This window comes from Heteronotia binoei, chromosome 2, assembly GCF_032191835.1.
Source record: "Heteronotia binoei isolate CCM8104 ecotype False Entrance Well chromosome 2, APGP_CSIRO_Hbin_v1, whole genome shotgun sequence".
Classification (NCBI taxonomy): Eukaryota; Metazoa; Chordata; class Lepidosauria; order Squamata; family Gekkonidae; genus Heteronotia; species Heteronotia binoei.
Genome location: NC_083224.1, coordinates 182,759,134 through 182,778,459, shown reverse-complemented (window position 1 = coordinate 182,778,459; position 19,326 = coordinate 182,759,134). Strand labels below are relative to the sequence as shown.

At 43.9% G+C, this 19,326-nt stretch overlaps 1 protein-coding gene across 2 annotated transcripts in view; it reads right to left on the bottom strand.

Annotated features, from left to right (window-relative positions):
• Nucleotides 1-1,576: 1,576 nt before the first annotated feature.
• The window catches only part of ACBD6 (acyl-CoA binding domain containing 6), a 170,439-nt gene continuing 152,689 nt past the window's right edge, over nt 1,577-19,326 (bottom strand). For both annotated transcript variants that reach the window (XM_060232606.1, XM_060232608.1), the window contains 2 exons: nt 14,576-14,606; nt 1,577-2,667 (listed from right to left, as the gene is read on the bottom strand). In XM_060232606.1, the coding sequence (XP_060088589.1) occupies nt 2,513-2,667; nt 14,576-14,606 (186 nt within the window). In that variant the 3' untranslated portion in view covers nt 1,577-2,512. The remainder of the gene's footprint in view (nt 2,668-14,575; nt 14,607-19,326) is intronic.

Here is a 19,326-nt window from a genome sequence, read left to right as displayed (position 1 = left end):
GGCTGTTTTATTCTCAGCCCCCTTCCTAAGAATCCCTAGCACGTAGTTTGCCTTTTTCACAGCTGTTGCTGCAGACTTGGTCGACATTTTAATCGAGATGCATCCACAGCAACCCTAAGATCTCTTTCAACCTTGGTCTCAGCTCAGGCCACGTCAGCATATATTTTCAGTCAGAATTTTTTGTTCCACAATGTGCATGGTGAAGAGAGCTGAAAAGAGGTTTGTTCTTCAGAGACTGACACCCATTTATGCTTGTCGCTCTCATCTTCTGCACAGCTCCAGAAAAAAATGCAGAGATGTATCGCAACTGCATAACATGCCTTAGGAACATTAAAAACCAAGAGATGCAAAAACAGAAACCCTGGCTAAGCAGTCTACTCTGTTATCTTTGGACAGGGAGAATGGACAGAGGTAACACGTACAATAGCATGAGACATGGCAAGGACGCTGTGAAGGCTGGAGAGAGATTAATTCAGAAGTCTGTTTTGGTCCGTGTTGATCCAGCTGCTTTTCATAGCTTCGCAGACTTACATGTTTAGACATTTTAAAGAGGTATACGATACACTGTTGAAGAATCATGGCTCTGGGATTTATTCTGACAGTGACAGGAGATGTAGCTTATTCTGACAGTGACTGGAGATGTATACTCGTAGTACACCCTTGAGATCAGGACCTTTTATCTGTTGTGTATGCAGACAACCTCCTGGCTACTTCAAAGCTGAAGTACACTTACCCACTTTTTGAGAAATTCTACTTTCTTCTGCTTCCCTTCTCTGCAGAGCCACCTCATTCTATTTAACAGATTTTAATTCTGACACTGCAGAACTCCTCAAGCTATAATGACAGTCCAAAGCAAATAAACCCAAGTGGTAAACCAGTAACTCTTTATCCACCCTTTTCTGTATCCTCTATTGTTAACAACTCATTTTCACCTCCCAAAGATGTTTCAGACTATGCAGGTTGTCCTTATAGCCAGCGGTCATTTTGTAGAAAAAGAGGTGCCGAAGCTCATTAGCACAGCTCATTTGCATATGCCACACACCCCTGACATCAGCGGAAGGGGTACTAAATTATGTCAGCTCAGCATCTACCTTAATATGTTTCTTGAATTAGAATGGTCATAATAAAACCTTACTTCCATCATACTTTTAAAATTACTTTCTTCTATGAGGCCACAGTGGCACAAAGATTTCCATCTGTCTGATTTATATGTTTTGTTTTTCCCCCGTTTTTTTTGTGGGGGGGAAATATTAGAAAGCTTGTCAAATCTAGAGTTCAGCAAAATTCTCACAGGGGATTTGAACAATGGAGCCCAGAAGCAAGTGGGGAGGGGGGTAAGAAAGAAAGAGCACAATAAAATGTAGAGGTTCCAGAGCTCCGCTCCTGTGAGCTCCTGCCCAAAATGAGACCTGCTTATGATTCTCAAAAAGTTTACATACTTCTGAAAGTAAAGCAAGAACTAGTGGGAACACTTGAAGTCATATTTCAACGTCTAGAGCGAGAACATATTGCTCTCTGTACAACTAGTCCGATTTCACACTAGGAGAAACAAAGGAACAACTGCGGGAAAAAAATCCTTCAATGTGTTTTATCATGCAAGACGGTACTTTACAACAGAGAAAGAGGGACACACACAACAGAAATTCCCATCTATTCTCACAGCGACTGAGTTTAACATACCCTTAGCTTCCCTGTTTTGCCACTTCCACCCTCAAGTGGCAAGAGAAAAGCTTTTGGCCTTTACATCTTAGAAAAACACCCATAATTCCATTACACAAGAGAGGGGAGGTGATGAGGAGTGTTACAGTACTTTCTTCTACTGCTTCATGGTTTTTGTTAGAGGAAGAGATCATTTGTACAGCGTCTGAAGAATGCCCTGCTGCCCACTTGATCTGCCCCCCTCCCCGACAACAGCTACATTACCCCCTCCCTCCAGGTAACTTATGTTATTTTATTTTTTTTTAAAAGCACATTTACTTGGAAAAGCAAATTATGTGGGGGCTTGCTCCTGAGTAGGCACACAGAATGCAGTCTTGAGGCAGCTGCTCCTCCCCTCAACTTCCAGGATCACAATCGAAACGCCACAGCATGCAACGCGGGTCCTCGTGCAGCATCAGGCCTATAGAAACTTGTGGTCCATTTAACTGAGCAGTCTGTCAGGTGTGCCTGGGGAACTACTAGAAGCTCAAACAAAAAAAGAAAAGAAAACCTCCTATTTCTGCTGCACCCCTGGACCTGTGGTGGCGGTGGGAAGTGTTCCTCAAGCACAAGGCAGGATATAATATATGGCTGAAAAGCTGCGTTTGAACCGATGGGCCACAAGATATATAGGCCTGTGTTACACATGTCCCGCTGCCCCTTTCCTCTCCCAGAATAATATACTAGGTCCCCATCTCCATACATCATGCATGCCAAAGAAGATTATTTGGGAGAAGGATGGGACTTATTGCAATGTGTGTCTGTTTTAGAGAGTCCTGGGTTGGGGCTATCCGCACTTCCTTGGCCTTCCGGGCTAAGCTTTGCCAGCACAGTGCTTCTGAAGCATGAAGGTGATCGTTCTACAGTCCGTCACCTCCTCGGGAAGGTAGCCCTCTGTGTCCCGAATGGTAGGGTCAGCTCCAAACTTCAGCAGCAACTCCACGATGTCAGAAAACTCACAGGTTGAAGCTAGAGAGGAAAGGGCAAAGTGAACACAGGTTACCATTCAGCAGCAGCTGATACGAGAAAACACGAAAACAGAGAAAACATGGGAGTACGTCGATTCTGGCATTTCGAAACTGCTAGGCAGTCTTAGAAATTGAACTATTTTGACACAAAGGGAAATAGCTTAAAAAACCAAGCAAAGCTTGGTGGCAGGGATAGCAGAGGGAAATTCTGCTCAACTGATATTACAGATTCGCTCGAGACACTAAGAACCGCATTTCAGTTCCCTGCAATTTATACTGGAACATGTTTCAACAGTATTTAGCAAGGACCAATTATGTACCTACGGAGGAAAAGGATAAAAAGTCTGAATCTTGGAGCAAGCGTCTCCCAGCAGAGCCCTGTCTTGGAGACGATGGTATGCAGCCTTTTGCTTTTATTGACAGATACTGAGGCAGAATTAGTTTAGAGGTGGCTAGGAAAGCACAGCCTGCTGAAATGAAGGGGGAAAGGAAGAGGTGCAAGATATTAAATTTAAATCATAACCTTTCAGAGAAAACATGAAAGGGCCTGTAACCTTGACTCTGGCATTTTGTGACTTTTAGGCAATCTTAAAAATGGAATTATTTTGCCAAACCATTAACACAAATTTTCTTTCATCCTCATGAAAAGACAAATTGTAGGGAAGACATTTCAGGACGTGAGAGTATTTCTAGGTAGAACACGGACACGGAATCCTGTACCAGGTACTGCTAAGATTTATCATCAATTTCAGTTTTATTTTGCAAAAAATTTATATGCTGCCTTTGGTTCAGTGCTGCCGCCACCACTGGTTTCCCCACAGTAGTTGCTTGTTCATGATGCAACAGCACACAGTTCACAAATAAACAGATTACAGTGAGTGGTAGTCAAAACTGCTGATTTTACTGCCTGGTGTACTCATGAAGGCCCATAGAGCCAATGGGAATAAAGATGAAGAAATGATGATGATGATGATGATACTGGATTTATAGCCCACCCTCCACTCCAAATCTCAGAATGGCTTACAACCTCCTTTATCTTCCTCCCCCACAACAGACACCCTGTAAGGTGGGTGGGGCTGAGAGAGCTCTCCCAGAAGATGCTCTTTCAAGGACAGCTCTTGTGAGAGCTATGGCTGACCCAAGGTCATTCCAGCAGCTGCAAGTGGAGGAGTGGGGAATCAGACCCAGTTCTCCCAGATAAGAGTCCGCACACTTAATCACTACACCAAACTTTAAAACTCTGAGGGGTGTTTCCAACTTGTCATGGTAACTGCTATGCCGAGTTGGCTTGTGGTACAGGATGACTGCAGTCACACAGTAGCACTCAACTGAACTCTCCCACCAGAGAATCTTGGGCATGAGATCGATGAGACAGAATTCAGGAATACTGGGAATGCCAATATTTTTGGGGTCCAATATACCCAAATCCTACTGATTTTTTTTTGTGTGGACACCCTTGGGCCACCTACTAGAGTTCTTAAGGGTGGTGATTAGTTCAGTAAATTTAGGGGCTATTGAGCATGATCATACATCAGGGGTATCCAACTTCTTTGAGCCCTTGGGTACCTTTGGAATTCTGACACTGCATGGTGGGTGCAGCCACAAAATGGCTACCACAGGAGGCGGAACCAGCTACAAAATGGCTGCTGCAGCTTACTTTCAGTCACTCAGTGAAGATCCTTGTGGTGGCAGCTGCTGTCAAAGCAATGTTTTTGAAAGTTTGAATGGCCAATCAAATCTCCAATGGCCAATCAGAAGCCTTCTTGGGCAAAGGCCCCACTGAGTCCCACATACTTTCTAAAAACAATTGGTAGGCGCTAGGAAAGGTATTAGTGGGTGTCATGGCAGCATGCTGGAGACCCCTGTCATACATAGTAAGGAAGCACAGCATATCACTGACTGTACTTAAATCCTCTCTCATTCATGTGGAAGTTTTATATTCTCATTCTCTATTCAGCATCTGCCTTTGGCCTAGGTACAGAATGTGGATGGATAGATTTGAGACTAATTTTAGACGAGACTGAAATAATGATGGGCTACAGGTTTGCTTGCATACAAACTAACTGCACTGCAGATCCCTCTCACTGTGGTGTTACTGGAACAGCATGCAGTGGACTCATGTAGTTGCGCGAACAGGGTCACTTATCTATAACCGACATTCTTTGAGTGCAGTCACTTTACAGCCATTGCACCTGTGCAATTCAGACACTTCTAGAATTTGAGTGTTTAGATGCCAACACCGCCCTGTCCAAGCAGGATACATGCCTATAAAGGTGAAGCTGCACCTTCCTAAAAATATCGCAGAGGTCCCTGCACACCTGTGGCAGGAAGAAGTACTGTTGCTACTGGAACAAGGCACTGAATCCTTTTCATAGCTACTTTCAGAGGTGGCTTGAGACACCCAGCAGATAACTGTGCAGTTGAGCCCTGCCTCACAGAACTCAAAGGTTTCCTTTACTTAGAGCAGGAGTGGCCAAACTGTGGTTCAGGAGCCACATGTGGCTTTTTCACACATATTGTGTGGCTCTCAAAACCCCTACCACCCAGTCAGCTAGCTTGGAGAAGGCATTTCTTTCTTTAAATCACTTTTCCAAGCCAAGCCAGCCGGCAGCTTGAAGAATGCATTTAAAGTTAGTTGCTTTCTTTCCAACTCTTCCTCCATTCTTCTTCTCCCATCTATTTTCCTTCCTTCCTTCCTTCCCTCCTTCCCTCTCTCAAACATCTGACATTCATATCTTGCAGCTCTCAAACATTGACTATTAGTCTATGCGGCTCTTAGGTTAAGCAAGTGTTAATGGAGGCACCTCTGTGGACACTCACTCTTAAGAGCTCCTCAGACTGATGTGCATGCTCTTCTTTCTAAGCACTAAAGGGGACTAAGATTGACATTTCAGCTTCAAGGAGCTAGAATCCTGGGCCTTGAAGGTACTTTATAGCTGCAAGCTGCCGAGACTTGAGCACCAGATGTCAGTAAGGATACTGGAGATGCTAATTCAGAGCAGATCTAGCATACTCATAATGCTGATCCCAGAAACTTGTCCAGAGATGGATGGATTGATTTCAGTTTGCTTGCTTAGTGAATTTTGACAGGGGGAATAAGAGTCCATGTTACTTCCCAAGGCAAAACGAATAACTATTGTCTCTCCACAGATGTCCAAACATTTTTAAAGGGTTGTCCACTGTGACACAGACAAGTGGACCACAGGACAGGAGTGTTGGAAAAATATACCTAAAGGACAGAAAAGTAGGGAAACTATAGAAACAAAACGGTTGGGAAAAAGAGGGAAAGTCTGCTAGATCTCAGTACTATGAAGAAAAAGAGGCAAATGTTTTTGCTTCAACAGAGAACAGGCATGCGCCTTGTGTGGGAAGGGTGGAGCTGGCACCTAAAAATAAGCTCTAAAGGTTTCCCAAACTTGCCTCTGGTCAGGGACAAAGCCCATAAAACTTCCTGCACAGAGACCCTGAAGAACCTACCACACCACTGCACTACAAGAACCGGCTCTAACTTCATCTGTCACAGCAATTCAGGCAATTAGGAGAGCAACGATTTTTAAACTAAGTTTGAGGAGACTACACTTTTAAAAGGAAAGTTGATGACTGCGGTTCTCTTCACATTCTGTTCTTAAAATAGTTATGTAGTTAAGTACCCCACTGAAGAGAGAACAGTAGCCTCTGCTTGCCAAAGTAATGAGATGCAGAAATATTATAGATCAGAATTTGCTTCACTGGCTGCTTATGGTAGCAGTTGCCCAACGCAATTAATTTGGAAATCCTAACGTGGTCTTAACGGCAGGAAGACATAAATACATTCGAGCCAGAATATTAAGTGAAATGCAATAGACCGGGTTGCCATTTTGCAGTTCTCTTCATGCTCTCTTTAGAACAGCGAATAAACCAGAATAATCCAAAACCACAAAGCCACGCTCTTTTGCCCTGGACAAGAAACATTTGTTTAGTCTTATTAATACATGCTGTGATGACCCACATCTCCGAAGCGCAGTGAGGGCAAACGCATGAAGGTCGGAGAGGGCAGGCTTAAATTGTGAAAGTTGGGTGGCTTAATTTTATTTCCTGCTTCATTTCCCCATCTGTAAAAATAAATATGAGATTTACACTTGAGGGGAGTCACAAAGTGGAAACGGTGGGAGAAACATTTGTGGAAAAGCCCAGCATTGCCATTTCTCTTTACGGGGTGGGACTGTATGAGCCAGTACAGTTCTTGTATCAGAATAAGACTGTAAGAGGGAAGAGAGGGATGGTGGCTCAGTAGCAGAGAATCTGCTTGGGAAGCAGAAGGTCCCAGGTTCAATCCCTGGCATCTCCAAAAAAGGGTCCAGGCAAATAGGTGTGGAAAACCTCAGCTTGAGACCCTGGAGAGCCGCTGCCAGTCTGAGAAGACAATACTGACTTTGATGGACCAAGGGTCTGATTCAGTATAAGGCAGCTTCATATGTTCAGAGAGGTGGAGCTTTTGTGAGAGGGCAGGATGTGAGATGAAGGGAGGAGTATGAGTACTACTGTACATTTGAATACAGGAATTCACTATCTAGTTATCCACATTCAAACACAAAGTGAAGCAGCAACTACCCCTCTCCCCCTATCATTTTCGTGCCAGGTTAGGATTGCAAAAGCATTTCTGTACCATGACATGACTTGTAAAATATATATAAATGCACTAGGAATAAGGCCCGTTGTGAAGAAAAATACAACTGGCTCTAGAAAGAGGCTCTGTGAGTGCCCCCCCACCCTCATTGTCTTCCCACCCACCCAAGTGAAGGCATTCACTCCCCCACACCTCAAGGGGAGCTGCTCTCTGCCATCTGGAGAGCAGTTTTAATTCTGAGTGATCTCCAGCCCTCACCTGGAGATTGGCAATAATGGTTCCCCAGAAGGAAATGTGGAGGGTGGAGTCTATGGCACTGTACCTGTCTGAGGTCCCACCCTCTCCAGGCTCCACCCCTCAATTTTCCAGGAATTTCCCAACATGGAGTTGGCAACTGCTAAGTCACATTAGCTGTCCTAGGGGGGCTGCTACTAAATAGGAGCAAGCAGCCAGGCCTAGTTAAGTCATGCCAGTCAGGTGGCATCAAGTCACCCAGAGGGTGCTGCCAGGCCTATGGTAGCCAACCTCCAGGTGAAGTCTGAAGATCTCCTGGTATCACTCCAGACAACAGATCTTTCCCCCCTTGGAGAAAATAACTGGTTTGGAGGGTGGACTCTATGCAATTATATTCAGCTGAGGTCTCTTCCTTTACTGGCTGCCTAGCAACAGCCTCTGGCTAGCAAGTTCCCCAGTGATCCAATCCTCATCTGTCCTGGGGCAAGGCTGAAGAGAGGAAGGAGGGAGTGACAGCAGCCATGGCCTATGAGGAAATGCTTCATGAGGCCACAGTAGAGCGGCAGCCCTTTCTGAGGCTGGTTGATGCAGAGGACATAGGGAAGCGTCAGAGATGTGTCTGTCTCTGAGGTAACACTGTTTTGGTGGTTTGTTCAGTGGTCCCAGGCCTGCAGTAGATGGGGGACAGGAGGGCCAGTCAATGGGAACCCAGAGGTGGTGACTGATGCATGATGGGCCAATGGTTTGTTGAGTGCACCTGTCAGCCAATGGAAAATTGAAGGAAAAACGTCCATTTCTCCCACTTTAAGGACAAGTTAAAAGTATGCTCCTCTGAAGTGTATTTATTTACTTCATTTATGCGTTGCCTTTCTCCCCAATGGGGACCAAAAGTGGCTCACACTGTTCTTTGCTCCCCCATTTAACAGCAGGGAACACTGATACTATTGTTAGATCTTCAATGGATTATAGTAGAAAATTATATATGGTCTACTTCTTCCTATACATAAAAGCAATCCCGATATTGAGTCAAACCACTGCCCCATTTTAGCCCAGTACTACCTATTCTGGTTAGCAGCAGCTCTCCAATGTCTCATGAACACTTTTTTCCCGATCTTGTTGCCCAAGTCCTTTTCAACTTGGAGATGCCAGAGACTGAACCGAAGACCTCGGTGCATACTAGGTTTCTGTTCTAACTTGGTGGAGCTATGACTCAGAATATCGAGAGGATAATGTTGCACAGATCAGGTGAGAATCCACTATTAGCCTGGCTTCAAGATCTCTCTGCAGATGGAATACACTCACCCTGCTATCTTCACTTTAGCCCTTGTTTTCTAGAATCTGGATTTATTTATATGATGTAAGCTTCAGTCCCCTTAAAACACACACACACACACAAATATACGCATGGTATACTTTTTCTATGTATGGTCTGAAAGAAGAACTTCTCAACAAAGGGCTGGTTTAGAATACTGATACAAATATAAAATACATTCAAACTAATTCAGGGTTTCAGTGGATTTCACCAGTAAAGGCACAAGATCTGGCCAGGAGGTTTGCCCTAAAGCTACTCAGTAACTGAAATTTCCAAGGGGATCTATACTTTCAAGAAGCCTCTTTGTTAAACACTAATTACTGTTTTAATTATATTTCAGACACCAACACATTAGCCATGTACTCCTTTCTGCAATTAGGTGTAGTAATTACAAAGCATCTTGAATGTTTTTGTTGTCTTCTGCTCACACAAGAGGAGTGAAAAAGCAAAAGTTTAATTAAAGGAGGACAGCAGTATAGCTGGAGGTTATTTAAAGGAACAAAGTGGAGGGGACTGCAAGATTTTTGGATGCCGCTATATTCAATAACGCCGACTATCCATGTGGCCTGGCACTGTTAACCACAACTCCATTCTCCCCTCTCTGCAGTCTTTCAGGCCATGGCTTCTGTTAGTCCTGCTGGGACCCCATAAACAAAATATGAAGAAAATCTTGGATTTATATTCCACCTTCCACTCTAAATCTCAGAGTCTCAGAGCGGCTCACAATCTCCTTTATCTTCCTCCCCAACAACAGACACCCTGTGAGGTGGGTGGGGCTGAGAGAGCTCTCCCAGAAGCTGCCCTTTCAAGGACAACTCTGCAAGAGCTGTGGCTAACCCAAGGCCATTTCAGCAGCTACAAGTGGAGGAGTGGGGACTCAAACCCAGTTCTCCCAGATAAGAATCCGCACACTTAACCACTACACCAAACTGGCTCTGGTCCTGAATGCCTCAAAACCATGGAACTTAGAGGTCAGGCGTAATTCTCCTACTCTACCCCTGCATAGGTGATTCCACTGCACAACAGGACTGCAACTGATTGGATCATTTATTTCCAACCAAAGAAGAGACATGGCAGAATCATCTGCCCCCTAGAAGCAGCTAACTGGAAGAAGGCAGGTGAATTCCATAAAATCATAACAGGCAGCTGCCTCTGAGTTTGGACTCCATAGGTTCACAAGAGACTAAATTTTCCTTCTCATGGCACTCAGCTTGCAAATTATTGCAATTATTATTTATTTTGGATTTTTACCTGGGGTTAAACTGGAACCTTTTCAGCAGTTAAGAGACATTTGCTTATCAGCTTTCTCCTTGTAAAAAAAGTTGAGACATATCTGCTGCACAGAAAATTCTGGAGCCCTGGACAATGTATTCAGCCTGCCAGCAGCAGCAGTGTCCTCAACGTGAGAGCAGAGAGGTAGGCCCTGTCATCTGAGATTCAGATGCCATATACTCCTTGTCAGATGTGGTTTTGGTGAGCTCTGCAGCTAACCACAGACAGTACTGGGGGATGTTCGCTTCCTTCAAATTCCTCCTCAGGAGCCCCAAGTTCTGCCATGGGTGCATAGGTAAAGCTGGAGGTGGGCACTGGTTTTCCCTTCCATTGAGTCCAACTGCAATATTTAGAATAATAGAATTATAGAGTTGGAAGAGACCTCCAGGATCATCTTGTCCAACCCTCAGCACAACGCAGGAAATTCACAAATGCCTTCCCCTAAGTTCACAGAATCAGCATTGCTGTCAAATGGCCATCTATAGCTTCTGCTTTAAAACCTCCAAGGAAGGAGAGCCCTCCACCTTTCAAGGAAGCCTGTTCCACTGAGGAACTGCTCTTAACTATCAGCAAGTTCTTCCTAATGTTTAGCGGAAAACTCTTTTGATTTAATTTCAATGTGTGGGTTCTGATCCGACCTGGAGCTACAGAAAACAACTCTGCACCATCCTCTATATGACAGCCCTTCAAGTACTTGAAGATGGTGATCGTATCACCTCTCAGTCATCAGACCTGTGTCTTCTTGTGTAGCTGCTCTGCCAGCACTAGAACAGGATTAAAATATTTAGGATGCTGACCAGATCCCACTACTCCTCTAACGTATGTTTCTAGCCACACCCATTTGCTAGCAGTTATGCACGGTTACATGAGCACAGAGATGTAGTAATGAATCTCTGACATATGACAGAACTGAGACTCGGTTGCCACCCTAAGCCTTTCTAGCTCAGGTTTTGGTCCCTGGAGGCGAATCCTTCCTGTAACGTTCAATGAGGCTTGCTCTGTAATATGTGCACACAGAATTGCCTTGGTAGGTGGCAAAGTAGGGGTACATTTTAAATTAAAAAAAAAAAAAGGTAAAGGTGCAAGCACCAGTCATTTCCGACTCTGAGGTGATGTCGCATCATGATGTTTTCACAGCAGACTTTTTATGGGATGGTTTGCCATTGCCTTCCCCAGTCATCTACACTTTCCCCCCAGCAAGCTGGGTACTCATTTTACCAACCTCGGAAGGATGGAAGGCTGAGTCAACCTTGAGCCGGCTACCTGAACCCAGCTTCCGCCGGGATCGAACTTGAGTCGTGAGCACAGAGCTCAGACTGCAGTACTGCAGCTTTACCACTCTGCCACAGGGCTCTCTTTTAAATCAACAGATTGGTAAATTAGTGGCACACTGGGCTGAATTTTGCCCTTAAGATAGGGGATGGGGGGGAAGAAACATTAAACACTGCATTTTGTTCTAATTGTGACTGACAGCTTCAATAAACAAAGGAGTAAATTATCTTAAAGTCCTCATCAGTAGTTTAAAAGGACACTTCCATGGAAACTTTATTAAATGGCCACTGGATTTAAACTTAATCAATTAAAAGAAAAGTAAAATAGTCAGCTGACAGCCTTAAAAATGACTAAACCCAAGGTGAGGAGGCAGGGAAGATCATGTGGCAGGGGTGGGGTAGCCAAATTCTATCTGGAAATAAACAAAAAAAAAGAAGGCAGGAATGAATTCAGTCCACCATCTTGACTACAGGCATTCCAAAAAAGACCTGAATTAAGCCTTGAGCCATCTGAGCATTTGGCCTGTAAGAAAGGAAGCCAGGAGACAATTCGTCCTTCATAAACTCATGCACTGAAATTATGTCTTCATTGATGTTATGAAATAAAATTATAATCCCGTGCCTGAGGAAATTTATGAAACAGGAAGTAGAATGCCAACTGTCCAGTCGCACACATTTTTTCATGGGATTTTATGACTCTGGAATATGACTGCATACATTGACTCTACTGGAATCTAAGTGATTACTATGAACTGAGTGTTTTATTATTGGAATGAGTTTCAGTGGCTATATATTGAGGATTGTAGTTTTTGCCTGTCCTTCTTGTAATAAATGCATTATTACTGATGTTGATGTTGTAATTTGGGTCAAAGGAACCCTTTGGGTTTATGTTGTTAGTCTTACAGAATGACCTCTCTCATTGTACTTCTTAAGCACAGTAGGGGCAGATGCCGCGTTACTTGAAAGTCGCCTGCTTACTTCTGCAGTAATACTATGAGGGGTCCTTTACAGACAGAGGGTCTGATGCTTAGGACTAGCCATATGGACAGATATCCGGCATTTTTGCAGAGAAAGCTTTGAAGAGCACATTGTGCCTAAGCGAGACAGTGCATTTTACCACTGCGCCAAGAAACCCAAGAGGACATCAGCCCACCTCTAAAGAGTGCAAAGTTGCCCCTGGAGATTAGAACAGCTGCAGAATTTATGGCCCGCCCTGGGAACCTCTATCTGTCAAGCGCCAGAGAGGCAACCCTGACACAGGCACAGGTGAAGATGAATTTCCATTCAGCATAGTTTGCCTTCCAAGTCCATTAATCCTCAGGGTTTTCATGATAGATTTCTCTCTTTTTATTATTTATTTCCACTCTGGCATCCCCTCCCACTGCCTTGCCACGGTGCGGAGCAGATGGCGTTCCGACAAGGAAGAGCGAGCCCAGGAGGATACAGGGAGCCAGCCCCACTCTAAAGCCATGTGACTTCAAGTGCAAGGAGAAACCTTGATTTCCTCTGGGAGATGGAGAGGCAATCATTTGAGCATTCCCTGTGGGGGAACGAGTGGCGCGGTGGGGGGGCGGAGGCGGGCAGGGATTATAAGGCTAACAGGCCATTCATGAGGAAGACCACACACATCCTGAGCTTTTCAAAGACAGGACTCTACCGCTGACCACAAAATGACAGGGGCACCCATAACCAGAAGATATTGAACCGAGAAAGGGGGGGGGCAGTACACTTTGGGCTTTTCATAACATGCCGCCCATTTGAGGGGGACATACCGAGGAGCTGTCCTTCGCTTAACCTCCGAATGGCTCTGACCCATGTTTAATCAGAACGAACCAGGATTTATGACCTATCTAAGGATGCGGTTTGACACTTGCTGTAATCACCGGTGCTGCCAAGGCAAGGACAGCTGTCAGGCCAAACACCCTCATAAAAAGAAAGATAAGCTCAGCTCCCACTTCTCCATCCCCACCACGCAGGTATTTGGTTAACTCATTGGTTTGTTATGCAGCTGCAACAAAGAAGGGAAGGCTATTCATGGAGAAGAGGATTGTGCCTACAGTCAGGTCTGTTTAAATTAATGGCTTTATTATACAGACTTGAGTAATAAATACGTAAGGATTTTCAGGAGATTGCAGGTCTGAGCAAATCACAGTGATTAATTAAACTAACAAGATATTGTCAAGCTCCGAGCAAGGTTTGATTGGTGCTACTAGAGGTGGTTTCCTCCAGGCCGATGCAGTAACAGAGAAAACACGATGCAGAGCTAACAGAGCCTGCTCTGGAATTATAAGGCTCGTAGTCTGAATTAGTTATATCCAAACAACGTATACCCCCCCTCCTTTGTGTGTATTAACTGCATTGTAATTTGTTACAGAGATTTACAAAAGGAAGTAAGAGAACAGTTTGTGTGAAATAACAAAAGGCGCTCCTGACAAAGGAATTCTTAGCTCGCCCATTTTTCTATCAAAGTATTTTTGAACAATAAACTTGCTTATAATGGAATTCGGTGACACATGGCATGATCAATTTAACCCACTTTGTGTGAAAGCACCCTTCTGGCCCCACTATTATTACTAGGATAGGTAGAAGACAGAGGTTCTTTCTGCCTTGGCATATTCTTTTTTCAGAAATTTATTGTGTGGATCTAGAAAAAAAATTAAACTAATGAGCAATCTTTAAAAAAAGCTCTGTGCATGTGTTGTCAGATTTATACTGGATTTAAGGAATAGTAAGAAAAGCACTGAACTCTTCACCTGTGTGCTATGTTTTCCTGACCTCAGTCCTCCCCCCCTCCAAGAAACATACAAGAACCAGTGCAGGGGGGGGGGGGGAAAGAGCACACTTCATGGGGTGTCTTGTCAGAAAAACAATGCAAGGGAAGAGTTAAATCTCCTTTCCTTGGCCTGATACAAGTATAACTTCATTTTTAAAAAGAGCGATACTGAAGTTTAAGTTGCCAGGTCTGTCTATCAGTGGTCATCTTGAACCAAAATCAACTGAAATAAAATCCCATAAAATCCAAGGACATCTCAGTAAGGAAGTAATATTTATTTCAAGACACACGCTGTAGCAGCTTTAAAGGCCTTCTGGGTTTTTTTGCTTGTAGAACTAAACTTGACCATTTTGAATAAAAGGCTTTTGCGTGTGGTCGAGTTCCAGCTATGGTTTATGCAGTTTACATGACAACATGCAAACATGCCCAGCCAGTACTTACCATAATGCAATGCTGTTTGGCCTTCATCATCCTGAAAAGAAAGAAGGGAACCAAATTTAGTGGCATCCCCACAACACAAGCTTTAAAAGGTACCGTAAATCCCTTTTGATGTGCATCCCCATTTGAGCCACAAGTTATTCGATGAGACACACACAACTCTCATCCAAGATGAATAGCATCTAGTGACTTTTAATAAACCTTAATTTCTGTTTTTTCACTGCTCAGAAGGCTAAAAAAAAATACTTATATTTAATTTAAAAGAACTGCAAGCTGTATCTCAGTGACCGGCTTTCCACAACTGTCAGCGCTTCTAATCCCATTGCCTGCGCTTGGAGCCCAAACCCTAGTCAGAACACTGCAATGGCACCTTTAAGCCCTGTAGCAGGTTCCACTATCCAAGCTGCATTGTTGAAATACAGCTCCCAGCTTCAGTTGTGCTAGTATGCAATGTACTCTTAGCAGAGAGCAGGATAACTGCACACAGTTGCCTTGAATGAGAAAAAAAGAATTCAAGATGGGTGGTAACAATAAACAACACACTGTAACCACATCAGCAGCCCAATGCAGTCCTTTTTCTTGGCAAGATGAACTCCCCACTCTCCTGCACTTATGTTTGGCTGTATTTTTACATCATTGCAACCAGCATCTATGGCTGTTAAGAGCCAAAAAGGCCCCACTGCTTCCATGCCAGAACTATTATTAGGCCTTGTGGGCACAGCTAGAGCGAAGCCCTTACACCACCATTAACCCCTGCAACAAATCCAACTGTTTACGTTAGCACAGCCCACAGAAGATGACCATGCTACCAGAGAATCTGTTTCACTTTTGTGATTTTTACACACAATTAGATTTTTCCCCCAGACTACTGTTCACCTCTTCTGTAGGATACACTTTGAGATCTTCCAGAGAACATCCCATAAAGCAAAAGCAGTTTTATGAACACAAAGGGCCAGTGGCTGAACAACAAAGCATGAAAACAAAGAAATGGCATTCTAGATATACCTTCGTGTTTTCAGCCTTGTTCACATACAAGGCAAGTAGAACTAGACACAGTGAAGAAGCATCCCCTTTAGTTTCTGCAATAAGTATGTTATATAAAAGCATCAGTTTCTCCATTCCAGAGGGAACAAAACTGACCACTTCAGTAAAGCAAAAAGTTTACAGAATCTTCCAAGCCCAAAATCATCAGTAACAGCTCATCCCCTGTGCAAGCACCAGTCGTTTCTGACTCTGGGGTGACGTTGCATCATGACTTTTTCATAGCAGACTTTCCCCCCAGCAAGCTGGGTACTCATTTTACTGACCTCAGAAGGATGGAAGGACTGCACACTTATAGCTGTGCATGTTCAGCCTGCACAGAAGAGTGGCAGATGCATTTCATGATGTAGTACCTCAACTAAACAACAAGAAACAGCTGTTTCACGGCTGCTCACAGCTGCTCAATCCTTGACATTGTGAATGAAGAGGCAAAGGTTATATCGTTTACTAAAAATTAGATAGCAGTTCTCCCCCTATTCTGGGTCTGTGTACAAGAGAACGTTAGGCATTATTTTTTTAGGAACCAATCCACTCAGAAATAGTTTCCAAACCACAAAGAGCCATCTCTTGAAAAGAATGTCTAAAGAAATGGACATGTAAAAGTGATACTTGAAGAGGTATTTTTCAAATACTAAGATTGTTATTTGGCTTGTGAAAAAGCTTTGTTTAAGCAGAACATGGATCATATAGCCAGCAACCACGTGAAGGAAAATTACCTTTTTGCCATCAACCATAGTATAGGTTTTTTTAAATCCCTCAATTGAAAAGTAGAAAATTAATGCCATATTTAGAATTCCAAAATTTAAAGGAATTACAGACCCTAGACTAACTCAGAAATCAAAACATGTGTGGTTGAATGTTCACTTGACACTTGTCACTACACACATTAATAACTTTTCTCAATAAACTTAGCTATCTGAATAACGTCAGATTTTAGAATCAGAACAATTGCCTTGATCCTTCTGTACTATTCCGAAATTGGTGTGAAGAAGTCTTCTGCTGCTGCTTAATCAATTTAAACTCAGATTTATTAAGGGCATCTCTCAAAATTCCCAAACGGATCACTTTCAGGTTGGCAGGCAGAACACTGACAATTATATCTCCAAGGAAATGTCTTTTCCCAAAGGCCTCATCTGTGGACCGAACCAAAACACATGCAAAAGATCTGCATGACTGCAGCCACGACACCAATAAAAGTCTCCAGCATTAATATAAATTCTACCACGCCTATAAGGTGTCAAGCGCTACTGATACTGAATGCTATAAAAATTTCTCTCTCAAATCAGAGGACATTAATATAGAAGTCACCAGGCTATTCATCAGGAAAGCTAGTTACTGAAAGAGTGGCTATCTTGAAAATAATTCTAAAAGGTCACTGAAACTAGATCCTGGAAGCTGAAAGAATTCTGTTAACCAAACACATACCAATATTACAATTTGTTTTAATGACTGTATTGTACTGAAAAAAGCCCAGTTAACACTATAATAAAGCTTCTAAATTACAACACAGAAGCCAGTTTTGTCCATGTCCAAATCTAGTGCTCCCTCAATCATGGCATATTCCTAGACTGCCTAAGCAACTTGGGAGTATTTTGTAGAAGATTCCAGTTGTTCCCTGTGTACAGGTCTCAGAATGTGGAGCTAGGCAAACATTACTCTACCCCAGGGGTCCTCAAACTTTTTAAATAGGGGGCCAGTTCACTGTCCCTCAGACTGTTGGAGGGCCGGACTGCTGTTATTGTACAAGGCCGCGGGCTGTCAGTTCTCTGTCTTCTTCATCTCTCTCCCTTCCCCACACCACACACCCCGTCCTGGGAACTCACCTCACCTCAGTATCACCTCACACTTTGTCTCCGCCGCCTCAGCCCAGTGCCGGAAGTGTGCGTTGCTAACGCGAGTTTAGGTCGAACGTCACTTCCGGTCTGATTTTGCCATAACTCGGCGGGCCGCATAAACGTCCTCAGCGGGCCGCATCTGGCCCGCGGGCCGTAGTTTGAGGACCCCTGCTCTACCCCTTGTTCATTGCCTTATGGGTGTTCAGGATTCTATCTTGTCTCATACACTATTTAACATCTACATGAAACTGCTCTGGATGGTCATCTGGAGATGTGGAGTACAGGCACTGTCAAATTCTACTCTTTCTCTTTTCAACCAGACCCCAGAGAACTGAGGATTCGGGAAGGGTTGTCATCAGTACGTTAATACTCATATCTATCTGCTGATGGACAGCCACTTGGACTCCATTCCGGATATTTTGGACAGGGTTTTGGAAGCCATGGCTCATTGGCTACAACAGAACCAAGTGAAAAGAGATCCAATGAAGACAAAGGTTTATTACTAATCCACAGGAGTCTGGGATCGGGAATTCATCTCCCAATCCTTGGTGGGGCATGCGAACACCAGCGCTGAGGGTGAGGGGCTTGGGGTGATCCTGGATGCCTTGCTTTCCATGGATACCTAAGTCACCCCTATTGTCATATCAACTTTTTATCATCTGAAGCTGAACAGGTAACTGACTCCCCATTTTGCTTACTGTGACCTGGCTACAGTGATCCATGCAATGGTCACTTCCGGGTTGAATTACTGTAATTCACTCTATGTAGGGCTGCCCTTGAATCTGACATGGAGCGCAGCTAGTGCAAAATGCAGTGGCACATTCATCCAGTGCGCTGGCTGCCAGTTGAGTACTGGATCTGGTTCAAGGTTATGGTCTTTAAAGCCCTTTGTGGCCAGGGACCAACATACCTATGGGACCAACTTGCCCTGAAGGGTTTTTTGCTCAGCTGAACAACACCTTCTGGTAGTTTCTAGCCTGAAATATATCTGTTTAGCTTCAACTAGGGCCAGGACCTTTTCTGTCCTGGCCTTGGCCTGATGGAACATGCTCCCATTGGAAACCCTGAAGGACTTACTACAGTTCTGCAGGGCCTGTAAAATGAAGCTGTTCCACCAGGCCTTTGGTTGAGGCGGCAGACGTCCAATTCATCACCGCCTCCCTGCCTGCACGGTCTATACTGCTGCAGTACTACAGTGCCCATGCTGACCGGCCCTGCTTACGAGATCTGCAAAGCATTACCAGGCAACAGAACAGCTTCCTTAGCAGGCACTGACATCCCAGAATAGCTGCCATCTGATTAGTAATTTACAGTTGTTAATTTGTATTAATATTGTTTTTGATTTTTTAATTCAATGTATTTTATGTATTCAATTGATGTGTTGTGACCTGACCTGAGCTCCCTTGCAGGGGAGGGTGCAATATCAACCAATCAGTTGAATAAATAAATAAAAGTAGTGAAGGGCTAAATGTGGGCAAACATTGCAAATGTCATCCAGGCAAGAATGAAGCATTACTGCTGAACCTGAAGAAGTGAGCAGTGACTCATCCCTACCACAAGTTTTGTTAGTCTTTAAGGTGCTCCTGGAGTCTTTACTCTTTTCTGTTGCTACAGACAGACTAACATGGCTACCCATCTTGGTCAGGAATAAAGGTGATTTGAAATTAAGTGTACTATGCAGCTGCATTACTTTCTAAAGGTCAGCCAGGGATGGTCCTGGTTCAATCACTCTTACTGAATACACAGGTTGCAGATGGGTCCTGGAGTGCTTTTGAACAGCATAGAAAAGTTTGCTAAATGTGGCCATTCCCAAATAGAGCAGATCTGACCAGTAAGTAACATCCAGATTGGACTACTGCGATACGTTCAACATAGGGC